This window comes from Lemur catta, chromosome 6 (genome assembly GCF_020740605.2).
Source record: "Lemur catta isolate mLemCat1 chromosome 6, mLemCat1.pri, whole genome shotgun sequence".
Classification (NCBI taxonomy): Eukaryota; Metazoa; Chordata; class Mammalia; order Primates; family Lemuridae; genus Lemur; species Lemur catta.
This window is the reverse complement of record NC_059133.1, coordinates 31,410,773-31,427,448: the sequence shown is the minus strand read 5'-3', so window position 1 is coordinate 31,427,448 and position 16,676 is coordinate 31,410,773. Positions and strand designations below refer to the sequence as shown.

Here is a 16,676-nt window from a genome sequence, read left to right as displayed (position 1 = left end):
AAGAGAATGCATAGAAGACAGCAGATGTGGGCCACTCACTGCAAAAACCTTGCTCTTCTCATTTTGAGCCAGAGCAAAAATATAAGGAATAGAATTTAGGCTACTAAGTTTTCCTTGCAGATTTTACCTTTAGATTGGTGGCCCATAGAATTCATTATGCATATATATTCAAATATTAACTGCATAGTGGATGGTTCTGGAGATACCCTACTGAAAGCATCAATCCCTCGCCAATGCTTCCCATCCCGTCACTAATTTATTTTTGTCCATAGAATTTAAATGGCATACAGTATATTTTTCTTATTTACTTTATTTTCAATCTCTACTCCCATTAGAATGGAAAGTTTATGCATAGAGACTTTTGTCTCTTTTAGTCCCTGCTCTATCATCTGTGCATAGCATATAAGAGACATTCAATAAATTTCAAAATCCATGCTACTTGTTTACTGCCCCTGGTTTGTATTTAATATATGATGTGCCATATGATAGAATACTGTTCTTTTCCCTCAAAAATAGTGATCATATTCATAATTGTTGGAAATTATGAATAACAACCAAGAAAAGAAGCTTGAAAGTGCACCTAATTTTAATCAGTAAAGCTTGATTTCTGACTTCACATGATTATGTTGATTGTAAGAAAAAAGAAAAGTTAACACTATCTGTGAATTTCTAAATGTTTTATTATGGACTATTTCAAACATATAGAAAAGCTCCAAGTACCCATATGCTCACCTTCAACATGAGTTGAACTTACTGGCCAATATTGACTCTTATAATTAATTCATGCCTCCCTCCTTATCACTAGATTATTTGAAGTAAGTTGTTCCTTTCTTTCATAAATATTTTAGTATGGATGTTTATAAGACCCATTGTTTTAAATATAACTTCAATACATTGCCAGCCTTAAAATGGCAATTATTTTTCAATATCACCAAATATCAATATTCAAATATCCTTTACCATTTTATAAATATTTATTTACAGATTTTTCTTAATCAAAATACATATAAGGTCATTACTTTGCCTTTGGTTTTATATGTTGCTTAAGTAAGACCTTTAATATATAGCAACCCCCTTGTTTTTTGTGAAGTTTATTTATTGAAGAAACCAGGTCATTTGTCCTGTAGAGTTTCTACTTTCTGAATTTTGCCAACTGCATCCTCATGACATCATTTAACATATTTTCTGTCTTCTGTAAATTGGCAGTAAGATCTGACTAAGATTTAACTAAGTCAGTCTAATCTAAGTTTGATCTCATTCAGGTTTTGTTTTTTAGCAAGAATCTGTCATAGATGGTGGTGTATGTTATAATGATGAGGTACATAGTGTCTGGTGCCTATCTTTTGGGAATATTAGTGGCCGTTGATAAACATCACCTAGATCAATAATTTTATTAATGGTTTGCAAAATGGTGATACTTTATATCTATTACTCTTTCTTCATTTATTAACTAAAATATGTCTATACAGAAAAATTTTATTTAATCAACTCTTTAGTTACCTTGAGGTGTAGTTCATACTGGAAAGAAAGATTAAATGCTTGATACTTTGTATTTGCCAATTTTAAGATTAATTAGGTACCCTAGCATCCTTTGGAGGTCACTATAATGTGTACTGCTGTAATGAATGCATAAATTTTTAAAATATGTGTTTAATTTCATTGTAGTTATTATTTTTATTGCTGCTCAAATTGTCCCTTATTTGGCCAGTGGTAGTCTCTTCAAGTTAGCTTTTTTGACACAATCCAGTAGTCTTTAAAACTATTCTTGCTTTCTAATATAACACAATGTTCCAAGTTCATTTAGTATACATTTTGCCCCTTGGCCTGGAATCAGTCATTTCTCCAAAGATCCTTTGTTCCTTTAGTGGGAATGATATATAGAGACCTCTATCTGGACTTTAGGAGTACTTTTTTCTACTGGTATAGTCATTATTTTTAGATTTTTTTAAATGTACTTAGCTTGAAAACACATATTTTTTAAGAAAAAATATATCATGGGTAATAGAGATATTTTAGAACTATGTTTAGGACTATAGGGTTTTTACTTATTTGATTAGATGTTTGCATCTTTGTTTTTCTATAGAAAATCCCAGTTTCTAATGACATTAACATAGTTCCTTTTTTTCCTCCTCTCTCATTTCCTCAACACCGTGTGTGTGTCTGTGTAGGTGGGTGTGTACAGATATATATACAGTGGAAATAAACAAAGACCACACAAATGAGAAAAAAATGGACTATTCATTCAGAGCATTCTATAGGAAGGGAGTCAGCCATTATCACTTGCCTTTGGCGTAGACTCTATTTGGCTTTCTCTGGTTGGTCCTGAGATAGAGGCAGGGACAAAAACAGGGAAGCTGGGTCATTGACCAAGTCTTGGCCATTCTTAGCTAATTGCTGTGGAGGTGACTTAGCTTCCTGGATTCTTTGCTGCAGAGGTTATGGTTTGGCTTTCCAGGCTGGTTGCTGAAGAAGTTGTAGGTGACTTCTATTAGTCATATATCGTCTGGTCATTTTTTACATTTCACTTCTCTATATATATTTTTCAGAGTGAAATTCCAATATGATTACTAAAAACAGTTTTTAAATATCTTTTGCTGTCAAATTGGCCTTTCAATTATATTTCAACTTGGTATAGTAAAATAAATCTATTTAAAGTGACTTTAAAATAGTTTGTGTGCCTATCCCACAGCATGAAAAATATTTTATATATTTATATTTTTTAGGTATTTCTTTTTATTTTATATACATTGAACTTTATTTTTCAATTATTTTGAGCATGTATGATTCCAAAGTGAAAGCCAAGCAAGGTAGATTTAGAGAAGTTTATCTTCTACAAGATACCTTCTACCTTGTTTTTTTGCCTTTACAGGTAATCGTTTTTTAAATTAATTTTATAATTTATACTTTTGTTTTTTAATGCAAATGACTACATATATGTATATACTTCAATATATGTTTTTGCAATATGTATGCTTTATATATAATTTTTCATAGATAAACAGTAGTTTGCAAAACATATTCATTTCTCCCTTGGTTTTTACACTTAATATATCCTGAAGCTCATTCCTTACCATTAAATAAAGATATTTATTTTTTTAAAGCTTCATTCTATCTGGAGTTATAGTTAGGAAAGCTTTTTCTACTCCAGGATTATTGAGGAATATAAATGTTTTTAATTCTATTATTTTGTGCTTAATTTATTAAAAATGAAATTAGTTGTTATGAGCCATTATACTATGCCTCTAATGTAGCCATTTATTTATGTTCATGTTTTCCTAAATGTGCTTTAGTTTATTTTATACATCATTTGAAAATTAGCAAAACTGGTTTTCCTTTGTATCTTTCTTCTTAGCTTAGAATGGGTCCTGGAGGAATTGTCAGATAATTGATTGGTTGACCTACATGTGCAGTTGAGGGAGTTTTAAAGATTCTTTTCTGCTTACCACAAGGAAAGTCTCCTGAGATTCAGAACTTTAGACACATGCAGTCGTTTAATTTATCTTGCAGTTTTAAGTGTCACATAAAGTTCAAAAAGCAGATTATTGAGCCATTAAACTAAGGTCTAAGATGTTTTATCTTCCTAATGGGATAACATAGAGAATCTGGTTTGGGGTTTGATCTATAACCTTGTATAACATACTTTAAATTTTTGTTTAGGCAGTTTGGAAGGGCTTTATTTTGCGAAAAAAACTGACAGCAGCTCTAGAGGCTATTAAGAATGAAGAATCTGAAGAAGAATATGAAGAAATAGATTTAGAGGATTTTACATTTGATGAAGTAAGTACCAAATACAACATAAAAATACTGGTCTTAAAATATTTTTAGTACACTATTTTGGAGCTAAACCAGTTTCTAAGGTATTTATCCTGTTAACACTAAGTTACAGATTATTTTTTCAAATAACATTAGAGAAGAATTCTCCTAATTCCCTAATATCTTCATTTGCCCTACAAGCTTGTACAATGTGTGAAGGTGGTCATAGAATATTTACAAGAGTACCTTTGTACCCTTCAGCCAGATTCAGCAGAGGTTAATATCTTATTTAACCACAATACAATGACCAAAATTAGGGAATTAACCTTGATACAAAGCTATGATCTAATCAATCTTATTTAAATTTGCAAATTGTCCTATTAATATCCTGTTTGTCGTCTGAGATCCAATGAAGGATCACAGGTTGTATTTAGTTGTCATTTTTCTTTAGTCTTCTTTAAACTGGAACAGTTCCTCAGTTTCTCTTTGTGTTTTACAAACTTGATACTTTTAAAGAGTAGTGAAAAATTATGTTGTAGAATGTCTCTGAATTTGTGGTTGTTATATAGTTCCTTCTCTTTAAATTCAGTTTGTCTATTTTTGGCAAAAATACAACAAAGGTAATACTGCATTCTTCTCAGTGCACCATGATAGAAAAGTGATAGAATTTTTTTTTTTTTTGAAACAGAGTCTCACTCTGTTGCCCTTGGTAAAGTGCAGTAGCATCTCCATGGTAGCGCAACCTCAAAGTCCTGGGCTCAAGTGATCCTCCTGCCTCAGCCTCCCAAGTAGTAGGACTACCTGTGTGTACTACCACATCTAGCTAATTTTTTCTATTTTTGGAGCGATGAGGTCTCGTTCTTGTTCAGGCTGGTCTCAAACTCCTGAGCTCAGAGGTCCTTCTGCCTCGGCTTCCCAAAGTGCTAGTATTACAGGCATAAGCCACTGCACCCGGCCAAGGTGATGAAATTTTAATGGCATAAAGTTAGTTATTCTTAACTGCTTTTATACTATACACCCAATTATAAATGCACTGCCTTAAACCCTTTTTGTAAATGGATGGGATATAAGTTAATGTAACTATAAAAGATATATGATATAAAACAGATTTTCTAAAACTTCTACAATTACATAATTTAAAAAATAATTATTTTTATGTTAGAAAACAGCCTATGTCAAACAAACATGGAGCACACAGATATTATCCCTATTTTTCTGCATCTACCTATATGATCATTAGTTTTTCACAGTTCTACTTATATTTCTTAAAAATTGATCATGTAGCTCACGTCTGTAATTCTAGCACTTTGAGAGGCCAAGGCGGGAGGATCACTTGAGGCCAGGAGTTCAAGACTAGCCTGGGCAAAATAGCAAGACCTCGTCTTTGCAAAAACAAAACAAACAAAAATCCTGATCATGAGGTATATACTCTGATCATTGTATTCATGGTAGTATCACATATCAGATGTGTTAATGGGGGCCTAGTTAACTTTCTGCAGCACTTAATTTAGGCCCATGAGAAATAAACAAAGATGTGATGGTGGGAGATAAACCCTATGAAGATTCAGTGGCTCATAACAACAGTTATTTTTTTTTTAGAACTGTAATAAACTGGGACATAATGGGACATCAACTCCAAAGTAAAGGATAAATTATTGCTTCTAGTAGTTTCCACCACTAGGAAGAATGACTTGGTAAACCTGTTTAGGTTCTAGACTGCATAGTCCATGTTTGGGAATACCGTTCCCGCTTTAAGAACAGCCCAGAGCAGGGAAGATCTCTACAGCAGATCCAGACTGAAGTAACAAAAAATGGCACCAACTGTAGACATTTGATTACTAAATAATTCAAAAATATGTGCAAGAATGCATTTATTTTATCTAAATCAACTTTAAATTTCTTTGACTAGATGCCTTCTCACAATAACTGGTATAATAATTCATTTCTAATGGTTTTAATGTGTTGCTAGAAAATTAAAAGGTGAATGGTATTACCAAATACCCCAACTCTAAGAGTTAAATGTTTTGATGTTCAATAGTACAATATTTTTCAAAATTCAATCAGGAGACAAAATCTATTTTATGTATTTTCTTCATTTTTTTCTGTCAAACGTAATTCATTAAGAGTCTCCAAATTTCATTGCATTCCTGAATTATGAATTCATGAAAATTGCATCAATGACTATGAAAATGAAGCTATTATAAAGACAAAGAACACTATTACATCTGAATTGTTTTCCTAAGAATAGTGATCCCTTACTCAAAAAGAAGCTTTTAAAAATTCAACATTATTTTGTTAGGATCGGAAACTCCTTTTTTGAAATATTCGGCTGAGCATGTTTCTAGAAATGTTTACCTATCACTGGATTTGATTTACTAATATTTTGTTTAGAATTTTTGCATTTGCATTCAAGAAATTGGGCTGGTAAATTTTTTCTCCTGTATGGTGCTCTCTCCAGGTTTTGGTATCAAGGTTATGCTGGTCTTATACATTTGGTTGGGAAGTATTTCCCCTGTTTCTATTTTCTAGGAAAGTTTGAAATACAGTTAGTGTTCTTTGTTTCCTAAAAGTTTTTTTCAGCATATAATATATTTGGGCAACTGTTCCATGGGAACTTAAAAGGAATGTGTATTCTGTGGGTGTTAAGTATATTGTTACAAAAATCTCAATTATGTTAAGTTTATTACTTGTATTTTTTAAAATCATCAGTATCCTTAGTGATTTTTGGGGGGTAGTCTATGAGTTATTGAGAGAAGAGTGCTAAACTCTTTTACTGTGGTTGTGGATTTCTCTAAATTGGCTTTTAATTCTGTCAAATTTGTCCTCATACTTTGAGACTATGTTTTTAGGGCATACATTTAGAGTAGTTAAATAATTGTATTACTGACCTTTTATTATACTATTTTCCTGTTTAACTCTAGTTTTCCTTTTTAATTGCTTCAGGACTATTTTCTCAGATATTTTTATGCCTACAGCAGCTTTCTTTTGGCTAGTATTTTCATAATATATATTTTTCTAACCATTCTCATTCAAAATTCCTGTGCTTTTATATTTAGAGTGTATCTCATGAGAGAGGGAGGAGGACAAAGAGAAGTGGGTTAAAAGGTACAAACATACAGTTAGATACAAGGAATAAAATCAATGTTTGATGGCAGAGTAAGGTGACTATATTTGTTTTCTATTTGTCCTATCTGTTCTGTGCTCATTTTTTTTGTTTTTTTATTGAATACTTTTGCATTAATTATGTTTTTCTATTTTTTCCCTTTATTAGCTTATTAGTTAATGGTTTCCCTTTTCCACACTTTATTCATTCCTATTAGGTTGGTGTAAAAATAATTGAGGTTTTAGCATTGTTGAAATTTGCTATTTGATAAGTGGAATACATTCTTAAATGTGGTTACGTTATGTATCATTTTAATGTGCATTTCTCACTTTATGTTTTTTTGCTAATGACTTATTACTTGCTGTTTATTTTATATTTATTTTAGACTATGGAAATGGTATTAGAAAGCAAATTCGAGCAATTTTCTTATTTGAGTTTAAAATGGGTCCCCATAATATGCTGAACTAAAAAAAAAAAATTAAAAAACCGACTACAAAAAAGAATGGGTCACAAAGCAGTGGAGAAAACTTGCAGCATTAACAACACATTTGGCTCAGGGACTGCTAACGAACGTACAGTGCAGTGGTGGTTCAAGAAGTTTTGCAAAGGAGAGGAGAGCCTTGAAGATGAGGTGTGCAGTGGCTGGCCGTCAGAAGTTGACAACAACCAATTGTCGTTGGTCGTCTTACAACTACATGAGAAGTTGCCAAAGACCTCAACATCGACCATTCTACAGTCATTTGGCATTTGAAGCAAATTGGAAAGGTGAAAAGCTCAATAAGTGGGTGTCTCATGAGCTGACCGAAAATAAAAAAAAAATCGTCCTTTCAAAGTGTCGTCTTCTCTTCTTGTAGGCAAAAATGAACCATTTCTAGATTGGATTTTAACGTGCGACAAAAAGTGAATTTTATACAACTGGTGATGACCAGCTCTGTCGAGAAGAATCTCCAAAGCACTTCCCAAAGCCAAACTTGCACCAAAAAAGTCATGGTCACTGTTTGATGTTCTGCTGCCAGTCTGATCCACTCCAGCTTCTTGAATTCCAGCAAAACTCTCTGAGAAGTATGCTCAGCAAATTGATGTGATGCACCAAGAACTGCAATGACTGCAGCTGGCATTGCTCAACAGAAAGGGTCCAATTCTTCTCCACAACAATGCTCTACCACATGTTGCACAACCAATGCTTCAAAAGTTGAACGAATTGAGCTATGAAGTTTTGCCTCATCCACCATAGTCGTCTGACCTCTTGCCAACCAACTACCACTTCTTCAGGCATCTAGACAACTTTTTGCTAGGAAATGCTTCCACAACCAGCAGGATGCAGAAAATGCTTTCCAAGAGTTCATTGAATCCCGAAGCACAGATTTTTATGCTACAGGAATAAACAAACTTATTTCTCATTGGGTAAAATGTATTGATTGTAATGGTTCCTATTTTGATTAATAAAGATGTGTTTGAGCCTAGTTATAATGATTTAAAATTCATGGTCCAAAACCGCAATTACTTTTGCACCAACCTAATACATTAACATGCTTCCATCTGGGATTATTTTCCTTTGCTGGAAAGACTCTCCCTATTAGTTATTTTAGTGTGGACCAGTTTTTTATCACTTGACAATTTATGTCTTAAAATTTTGAAGGGTATCTTCTCTAGGTATATAATTCTAGATGAGCTTTTAATGTTCAAAGATGCCATTTTATTAGCTTCTGGCATCAAGAGTGTTTGTTGAAAAGTCAGAACTAAGTCTTATTTTTTCTTTTCTAAAGATATTGCCCTCCTATCCCTACTCCCAAGGTAAGTTTTAAGGTTTATTTTCTGTTTTTCTTTATCAACCTGGGTATGATTTTCTTTGTATTTACCCTGATTAGAGTGAGGGAAGTCATGCAGCTTCTGAAATTTGTGGGTAATGTCTTTCATTAGTTTGGGAAATTTCTTGTCCAGAGTTATTTCAAATATTTGTTTTTTCTCATTATCTCTCTCCTTTAGGATAAAAGCACTTCAAAAATACATATGTTAGGTTTTTGTTTTTTTTAACATGTCACATGTTTCTCTTATACTGTTTTAAAATTTTTCTTTCCTTTTTTTGGTTTTGTATTTATTTGTTGTTTTTCACCTTTTTAAGTTGACAGAAAATTGTATGTATCTTTTGTGTACAACATGATGTTTTGAATGTTGCAGCTAATTGACATGCATTACGTCATGTAGTTATTATTTGTGTAGTGAGAACACTTTACATCCACTCTCAACATTTTTCAAGAATGCAATGTATTGTCAACCTAAACATGTTTCATAATAGATGTCTTGAACTTTTTCCTTCTATATAACTAAAATTTTGTGTCCTTTGATCATCTCCCCAACCAATCTTTACCCCACATGCACATTCAGCCCCCTGTAACCACCATTCTACTCCCTACTTCTGTTAGATCAACTTTTTTAGATTCCACAAGTAAGTGAGGTTATGAGGCATTTATCTTTCTGTGCCTGGCTTATTTCACTTAACATAATGTCCTCCAGGTTCATTCTGTTGTCAAATGACAGAATGCTCTTTTCTATGGCTGAATAATATTCCATTGTGTATATATGACACATTTTCTTTATTCATTCATCCATTGATGGACACTTAGGTTGATTCCATATCTTAGCTGTTGTGACTAATGCTACAATAAACACAGGGATAACAGATAGTTCTTTGATGTACCGATTTCATTTCCTTTGGATATATTCAGTAGTGGAATTGCTGGATCATATATGGTAGTTCTATTCTTAATTTTTTAAGGAAACTTTATACTGTTTTTCATAATGGCTTATACTAATTTATCTTTCCACTAACTGTGTGAGGATTCCCTTTTTTCCACATACTTGCCAACACTTGTTGTCTTTTCTTTTTGATAATAGCTATTTTAACAGGTGTAAGGTGATATCTCATTCTGGTTTTAATTTGCGTTTCCCTGATGGTTAATGATGTTGAACATTTTTTCATGTTCCTGGTTGTCATTTCCATGTCTTCTTTGGAGAAATGTCTACTCAGATACTTTGCTCATTTTTAAAAATTTACTTGTTTTCTTGTTATTCAGTTGAGTTTCTTACATATTTTGGATACCAAGCCCTTATCAGATGTATAGATTTGCAAATATTTTCTCCCATTCTGTAGGTCATATCTTTACTCTGTTGATTGTTTCCTTTGCTGTCCTAGAGCTTTGTAATTTGACATAATCCCATTTGTCTATTTTTGCTTTTGTTGCCTATTTGTGCTTTTGGGGTCATATTCAAAAAATCATTGCCCAGACCAACGTTATGGAGTGTTCTGTATTTTAATCTGTATGTTTCCTGTTGATTATCTTGTAGTTTGCTAATCATCCCTCCTACTTTATCTAATGATTTTTAGCCTATTTATTGACTTCTTAATTTCAGTTATTCTATTTTTTAGTTCTATACCTTCTACTTGATTCTTTTTAAAAATTTCATTTATATGTTGAAGTTTTCTATCATTTCCTCTATTTTCTTGAACATATTAAGGGTGATATTTTCAAACCTTTGTCAGTTAATGCAATACCTGATCACTTGATGATCTGGGTTTTTATTGGCTATTTATCTCTTGTTTTTTTTAGTCAGTTGATCCTCTTTCCTAGTGTGTAATCCTTGATCAAGTACCAGACTTTATATATGTAAAAAGTATAAAGACCCTGTAATATATTTTCTTTCTCTAAAGAAAATTTAATTTTATTCCAGCAAGCAAAAATTGTATAGGCAGAGATCCTTTTGAGGCTTATTTTCATATATCATTAAGGCTAGTCTGTTTCTGGTTTCTCTTAGAATTGAACCAGTCTGGTGTCTTCACTGAAAGCCTAGGGTATTTACTAGGTTTCTTTCACCTTATTTATCCCTGATTTCCAATTCCTTTGTCCACAGTATAGGGTGATAGAATACATTTCTTCTTAGCTCTTTAGCACACAGTTGTTGCTATTGTACTTGGATTCTAGACATGTCATCTACATGTGTACTGCTTGAAGTTGATAAACACATGAGGAGAAATTGTATACATGGCTTTGAGCTCACATTTCTTTGGTTTTTTCCTTTCTGGGATCTTGGTCTTTCAATCCTAAGTGCCTTAGCATCCCTGCACTTCAACTTCTATCTCTTCATCCCAGTGAAACTGCTATAAGCAGGCCTCAGATTTATGCTTTAAATCTCTTTCCTCTTAATACAATTGCAGGTTTCCTTGACAGAAAATGTGGAGTGAAATATAGGGTTCACATCAGCCTGGAACTCTACTCTATGGGGTCTTGGTTCCTAGAGTCCTGGCTACTTTAACTGCTCTTGAGTGCTTTCAGCTCCTTTTCCTTAGATGATGATTTTTAGAATATTTGTAGATGATCTTGGAAGGATCTTCATTCTAATTCAAGTTATACCATAATAACCAGAATTGAAATTTTTATAAATGATTATTTTAATAGTCAGTTATCATCTTAAATCTTTTAGGCAGTGTTCTTACCACAGTGAACAAAAGAGATAAGATTCTTGACCTCACAGGGCTTGCACTGTACTTGGGGTAACAGACAATGAATACATATATAAATAAACAGTATGCTATAAGATATTGGAAACTACTATAAAAATAAGGAAGGTTAAGGGATAGAGCATAGTGTTTAACTGGATGACCAGAGAAGGCCTATATGAGATGTAACATTTGAATAAGGATGTGAAAGTAAAGCGAGGGCATAAACCATAGGGTAATACTGGGCTAAGTGTAAAGCAAGTATCTAAAGCTTGAAATAGGAACTCAATATATCAAAGGAACAGAAAGTTTACAATAAGTAGAGCTGATTTGTGAGGAGAAAAAAATAGAGGAAAGAAACAGAAAAATACCCATAGGTTGGTCCATATAAGGCCTAGGATATGATGTCAAAGATTTTGGATTTTATTTCTAATGTGATAGAAAATTATTACTGGGTTTTAAATAAGAGAGTTAAATGTTACTATTTATGTTTTAAATGGAAGACTTTGCTTGTAATGTAGAGATTATAGTTTAGGGGAGCTATTAATTAAAGCCAGTGCCAATTAGCAAAGTATTGTTATTTTGTCTTCCTTTGACCTATTTTACTCCTTTCCATTGCCATCATTCTGTTTTAAAATCACCTTACAACTTCAGAGAACATAATCAAATTACCAGAGTGCCCCTGTATTTTTTTATTTCCCTCTCACATGTTATGCAAACAAATAAGTATAAAATTTATCTGACCAGGATTTCTTTTTTTTCACCAGTTTGGGTAGTAAAAATTGTTGCCTTTTAGATTAAGTGTGATGGCTTTTTAAGATATATGATAATATAATCATATAAAATTTATTCAAACTTATTTTTTCCCTTCCAGCCAACAAATATTGTGTCCTTACAATATGGCAGGAACCAATGCTTGACATCAGGATAGCTAAATAGACAGAAATAACATGCCCCCAAGTTTAGTGGATGTCAATATATTTGGATTTTTACAGTGAATTACAATTTTTATAAGAAAAGTAAATATAAAATTATCTTGATAAATTAGCCTGAACCCAAAAGCCTAGATCAATCTGCCATGAAATTTTTCATTATATTGATTTGTTGTCTCTCTGAAATGTGATTTTCTTTAACAAATGGTTAACCATGGAGACACTGATAATGAATAGTAATTTTGTTTCAGTTTTATTAACTATAGTTTATTTTAATTTATTAATTTATTTAACTGTGAGGGATCATGATTTTACCCTGCATGCAGGCTAACAAGTTAGGCTACCACACTTTCAGGATGCCGGTAGATGAAATGAAACTGACAGGTCAGAGACAAAAGCACTTATTACTTGTCAAACAGGCAGCAGGAACTTCTGTTGTTTTTATCCTTTGCCCCCAAGTTCCATAGGGGGAAATCTAAAGAATTCCGCCATAGTAATCTTAAACCTAGGAAGCCTCTTATCTTATAAAGGGCTGTTAGCAACCCTTCTCATCTTAAGCTCCAAGGGAAGTAGTACCTTTGTTATACTGGATAGCAAACAATTTTTTTTCCTCTACCCCAAAGGGACACACAATCTCTATCTTCCTAGTCTGTTAGAAAGACTCTGAAAAGGCAGTCTGTAACAAAAGCTATCATAACTGCTGCAGAAATATTAGAGACCCATGGAGAATTTTTTCCTGACAATATTCATCCCTTGTTTCTACTTGGCAAATTTTCTCATAAGTATACCATTCCAGTGGCCACCTGAATAATCTGACTGACATGGGCTGAGACAAAATCCATTAGAAATGCATCATGATGCATTTAATTATTGTTACTATCTACAGCCCAGGTGGTTTTCTCCTTAAATTTTTGTATTGACCTTCCCACTAGGCTTGAGACTTTAATCCAGGTATAGCTATTACACAGACTCCTGCTTGTCCCTCAAGGAGGAAGGAAGTATGAGGCAATTTTGCCATCCAGAACAACACTGGCCCGTGAGTTGAAGCTGACCTGACTGTTTTCCAGGGCCATAGTGGTGTTTTCTTAGGCACTTAAAGGTGCCTTATGATCATGATACCTTTTAACTACCATTTGTTCATCCCATGGGATTATTCAGAATGAGGGTAGGGAAAATATCCAGAGGTATTTTATAAGGGAAGTGCAGGATCTGGGGCCATCCCTGCTGTCTTGATAGACTTCTTGGTGTAAGGTAAGGGAAATTACTACCAAATTTTGGGTAAAGCTTCCTGGAAGGGGATGGCAGTCCCAGAAGTAAGTTCAATTTATGATGCTTGTAGCAGTTTTGGAGAGCCTCAAAGGGGCATTTTCCTTGTGGAGGGAGGTTTCAGGGTCAGTTTGAAGGACAAAAGACTATCAATGTCTCTCCCTCTCCTGTACTTCCCAGGACCTAAGGTGTTCCTTTCAAAAGTACTGGGTTGTTGTTCTCCATCTACCCCTTTAAAATTAGGGTGTCCTATTTAAGTAACTATAGCTTCACTGTTTTTCTAATCATTTTCTATTCACACCTAGACCCTTTATCTGGAAAGTTCTGGAACAAGGAACAAGTTTATTTTTATAAAACTTAACTAGGATTAATTTGAGTACTCCAAGTCTTCTTTTGGCCATGCTATACCCTGAGACTGTGTCAGTCATGCTCGGTCTGTACTTGCTTTTAGGAAAAAGAAATACTCATCATGCCCAGGAATGGTCAGGATAAAATCTTGAGTTGTCAAAATGGGTCTGTATTACCCTCTTTGAGTTATTTCTCCTAATCATTACTAGAAAGTGACTGCAAGAGTATGATCCTTTTCTGGGAAGAGCCACATTCATTGATCAAACTGCTGTATTAAGGTGTGTGGACAGAAGGAGGTATAGAGGTAAAGTCAAATTTATTCAAACTTATTCTTTCCCTTCCAGCCAACAAATATTGTGTCCTTACAATATGGCAGGAACCAATGCTTGGCATCAGGATAGCTTTTATGATAAAAGGCATGTAACTATCAGACTCAAATGGTCCATAAAACTGAAAAATTATGCAGCTAATTTTGAGGGCCATATTGTATGGCCAGAGTCAGCTGCTCAATAACCTCAAAGGTATCAACAAAGATAAGAAGTTGAAGTTGTAATGTAGTCAGTTTTCCAGAACCAGGCAGGGACAAAATTCCATGAGATGGGACCTCCTCCATTGTAAGACAAGTTGGTAAATTTTTCAGGAGTTGCAAGTCTGGCATGTATTAGTAACCTCTGCATCAGAAACAGAGTCTGGCCCAATTAGTGATTTAATTCCAGTTTTTCTCACTAGCAAATGGGCCCTTACCATGAGAATCTGTAGGAATAATCCAGACAGTCCTATAAGCAGCTGTGATTTGTTTTTCCTGTTTGAGGGCCCAAAGCAGACTGCCTTTAGTCTGCCAGTCTGTAGTTTTCCACACGGCAGACCAAACTGTTAAGCCATTGGCAACAGCCCAAGAGCCAGTTGGATTTCAGCTTCGCTAAACTATCTCTGAACCAGGCCCAAGAATTTAGAGGAACCTGGGTGAATTGAAGTCCATTCAAGACAGAAACTTTGGTTCAGGCAGTGGAGTAGAGATAAAATTTCCCTGAGAAAGATAGATGCTACTTTTTTATGTAAAGCTGGCATGCCACTGAGGCCAGGCTGGCTGCATTTTTGAGTATACCATTTCCTTTTGGCAAGTGAAGCTTTTTAGGACCTTCTCACCTTGTTAGTCATTAAATCCAAATTGTCCCACCCAAAACTGGGAGTATCAGGCCAGAGAGTCACAAGGTTTCCAAGGGCCAGTCATCTAGTTTCTAAAAGAGTCCAGTAGGAAACTAATAGCTGCTTTTCAATAGTAGTGTACCTGGTCACTGTGTCAGAAAGGCCACAAATCCAAAACCACAAGGGATATCTCCAGGTGAAGGCTGCTTCCATCACCAGAGGTTCAAATTAGAAAAATCATCAGTCACAGAGACTTGTCTCCAGTATTGAAGGGGTCCAATAAGATACTGAACCTCATTTTCGGTGATAAATGGCTTAAGAGAAAGTAGTTTTTTCTTGGCTACTGGAAGGACTGAGCATTGTACATTCTCCCACATAGTGCCAGGAAATTTTACTTGACAAACAGGCCCTGAAATTTTGCCCAGATTTATCAGTCCCCCTCCCTACCACTGGCAGAGGTGTGATAACACCCACTGTGATTAGAATTGAAACTAAGACTTTTAAAAAAATGACATATAATTCACGTACCATTTTGTCTTGACAACCCAACAAGGTATCATCTATATATATACTGAAAGCTTTGAACATCAGAGGGTGGAGGTGCTTATGCTAAATCCATACCCAGTGGTCATACCACAGGTGGAAAATCACAGGCGAGTTTGTCACATTAGAACTTCTCTATCTGCACATCCTCCCCTGTTGGGATAATCTTCTCTAGCATTTATGGGATGGAAAAGGAAAGCATGTTAACATGTCAGTTTCTACTACACATTCAGATATAGAAGCATCAAAAAAGTACATTGAATTGGCCTAAAGGACACCACTTACAAGATAACTTCAGCTCTTTCCTCCACTGTGTACCATGTCCAAACCTCATCAGTTGAATCCAAGTGCTCCATGTCCCGTGAACCTTGGTAGGATAGTGCCCTCTGCCATGGAGGAAAACACCATCTCTGTCTTCCCAGGCTGTCAGCTATACAGACATCCTGGAAAAGATAGTCCAGAAAAAATCTGTACAAGACATGCAGATGTGGGAGACCCATGGAGAAATGTCTCCTACCATTAAGCACCTTTGATATGCTAGTCACAGTGAACTTCTGAAAAAATGATGAATAAGACATTTTCTTCATCCTCAAGTCACAGTGCATAAGAAGAATAATTTTAGCAGCAGTTTTAATGAGCCCAGATAAAAATCTCCTTTGGGGGAAAATTTTGCCACTTTGTTACAAAAAATCTATAATAACATGAGTATCTAAAATAATGGGTGTGAGTAGTCTGATGATGTTGCATAGTGATCTGCATTGGCACTTTCATTTTTAAATTATGAAGTAAGTTTTAGTTAATGTTTTTATTTGCTGATTTAATTTAACAGATTTTGTTTTCTCCTTCACTTATGCTATTTAGAAGCCAACAGGTAAAGGACCAATACAATTGTCTTTAAATTTAAAAAACCAATACTTTATGAGTCCCTAAAGGTGAGAAAAGCTATTATGATACCATAAATACAGAAAACCACAACAGTAAAATTTTGATTTGTTTTTGTCTCAGCCCAAAATCAAATTCAATAAATTCACAGGCATAATTTTTGAGAAGGAGGCAGAAAGTGTTAAGCTGGTCAGCTTTATGCTCTGGA

At 34.3% G+C, this 16,676-nt stretch overlaps 1 protein-coding gene across 3 annotated transcripts in view; it reads left to right on the top strand.

Moving 5' to 3' along the window:
* LRRIQ1 (leucine rich repeats and IQ motif containing 1) overlaps positions 1 to 16,676 on the top strand; it is a 175,616-nt gene that overhangs the window by 73,299 nt on the left and 85,641 nt on the right. For all 3 annotated transcript variants that reach the window (XM_045553288.1, XM_045553289.1, XM_045553291.1), the window contains exon 18: positions 3,658 to 3,777. In XM_045553288.1, coding sequence (XP_045409244.1) covers positions 3,658 to 3,777 — 120 coding nt within the window. The remainder of the gene's footprint in view (positions 1 to 3,657; positions 3,778 to 16,676) is intronic.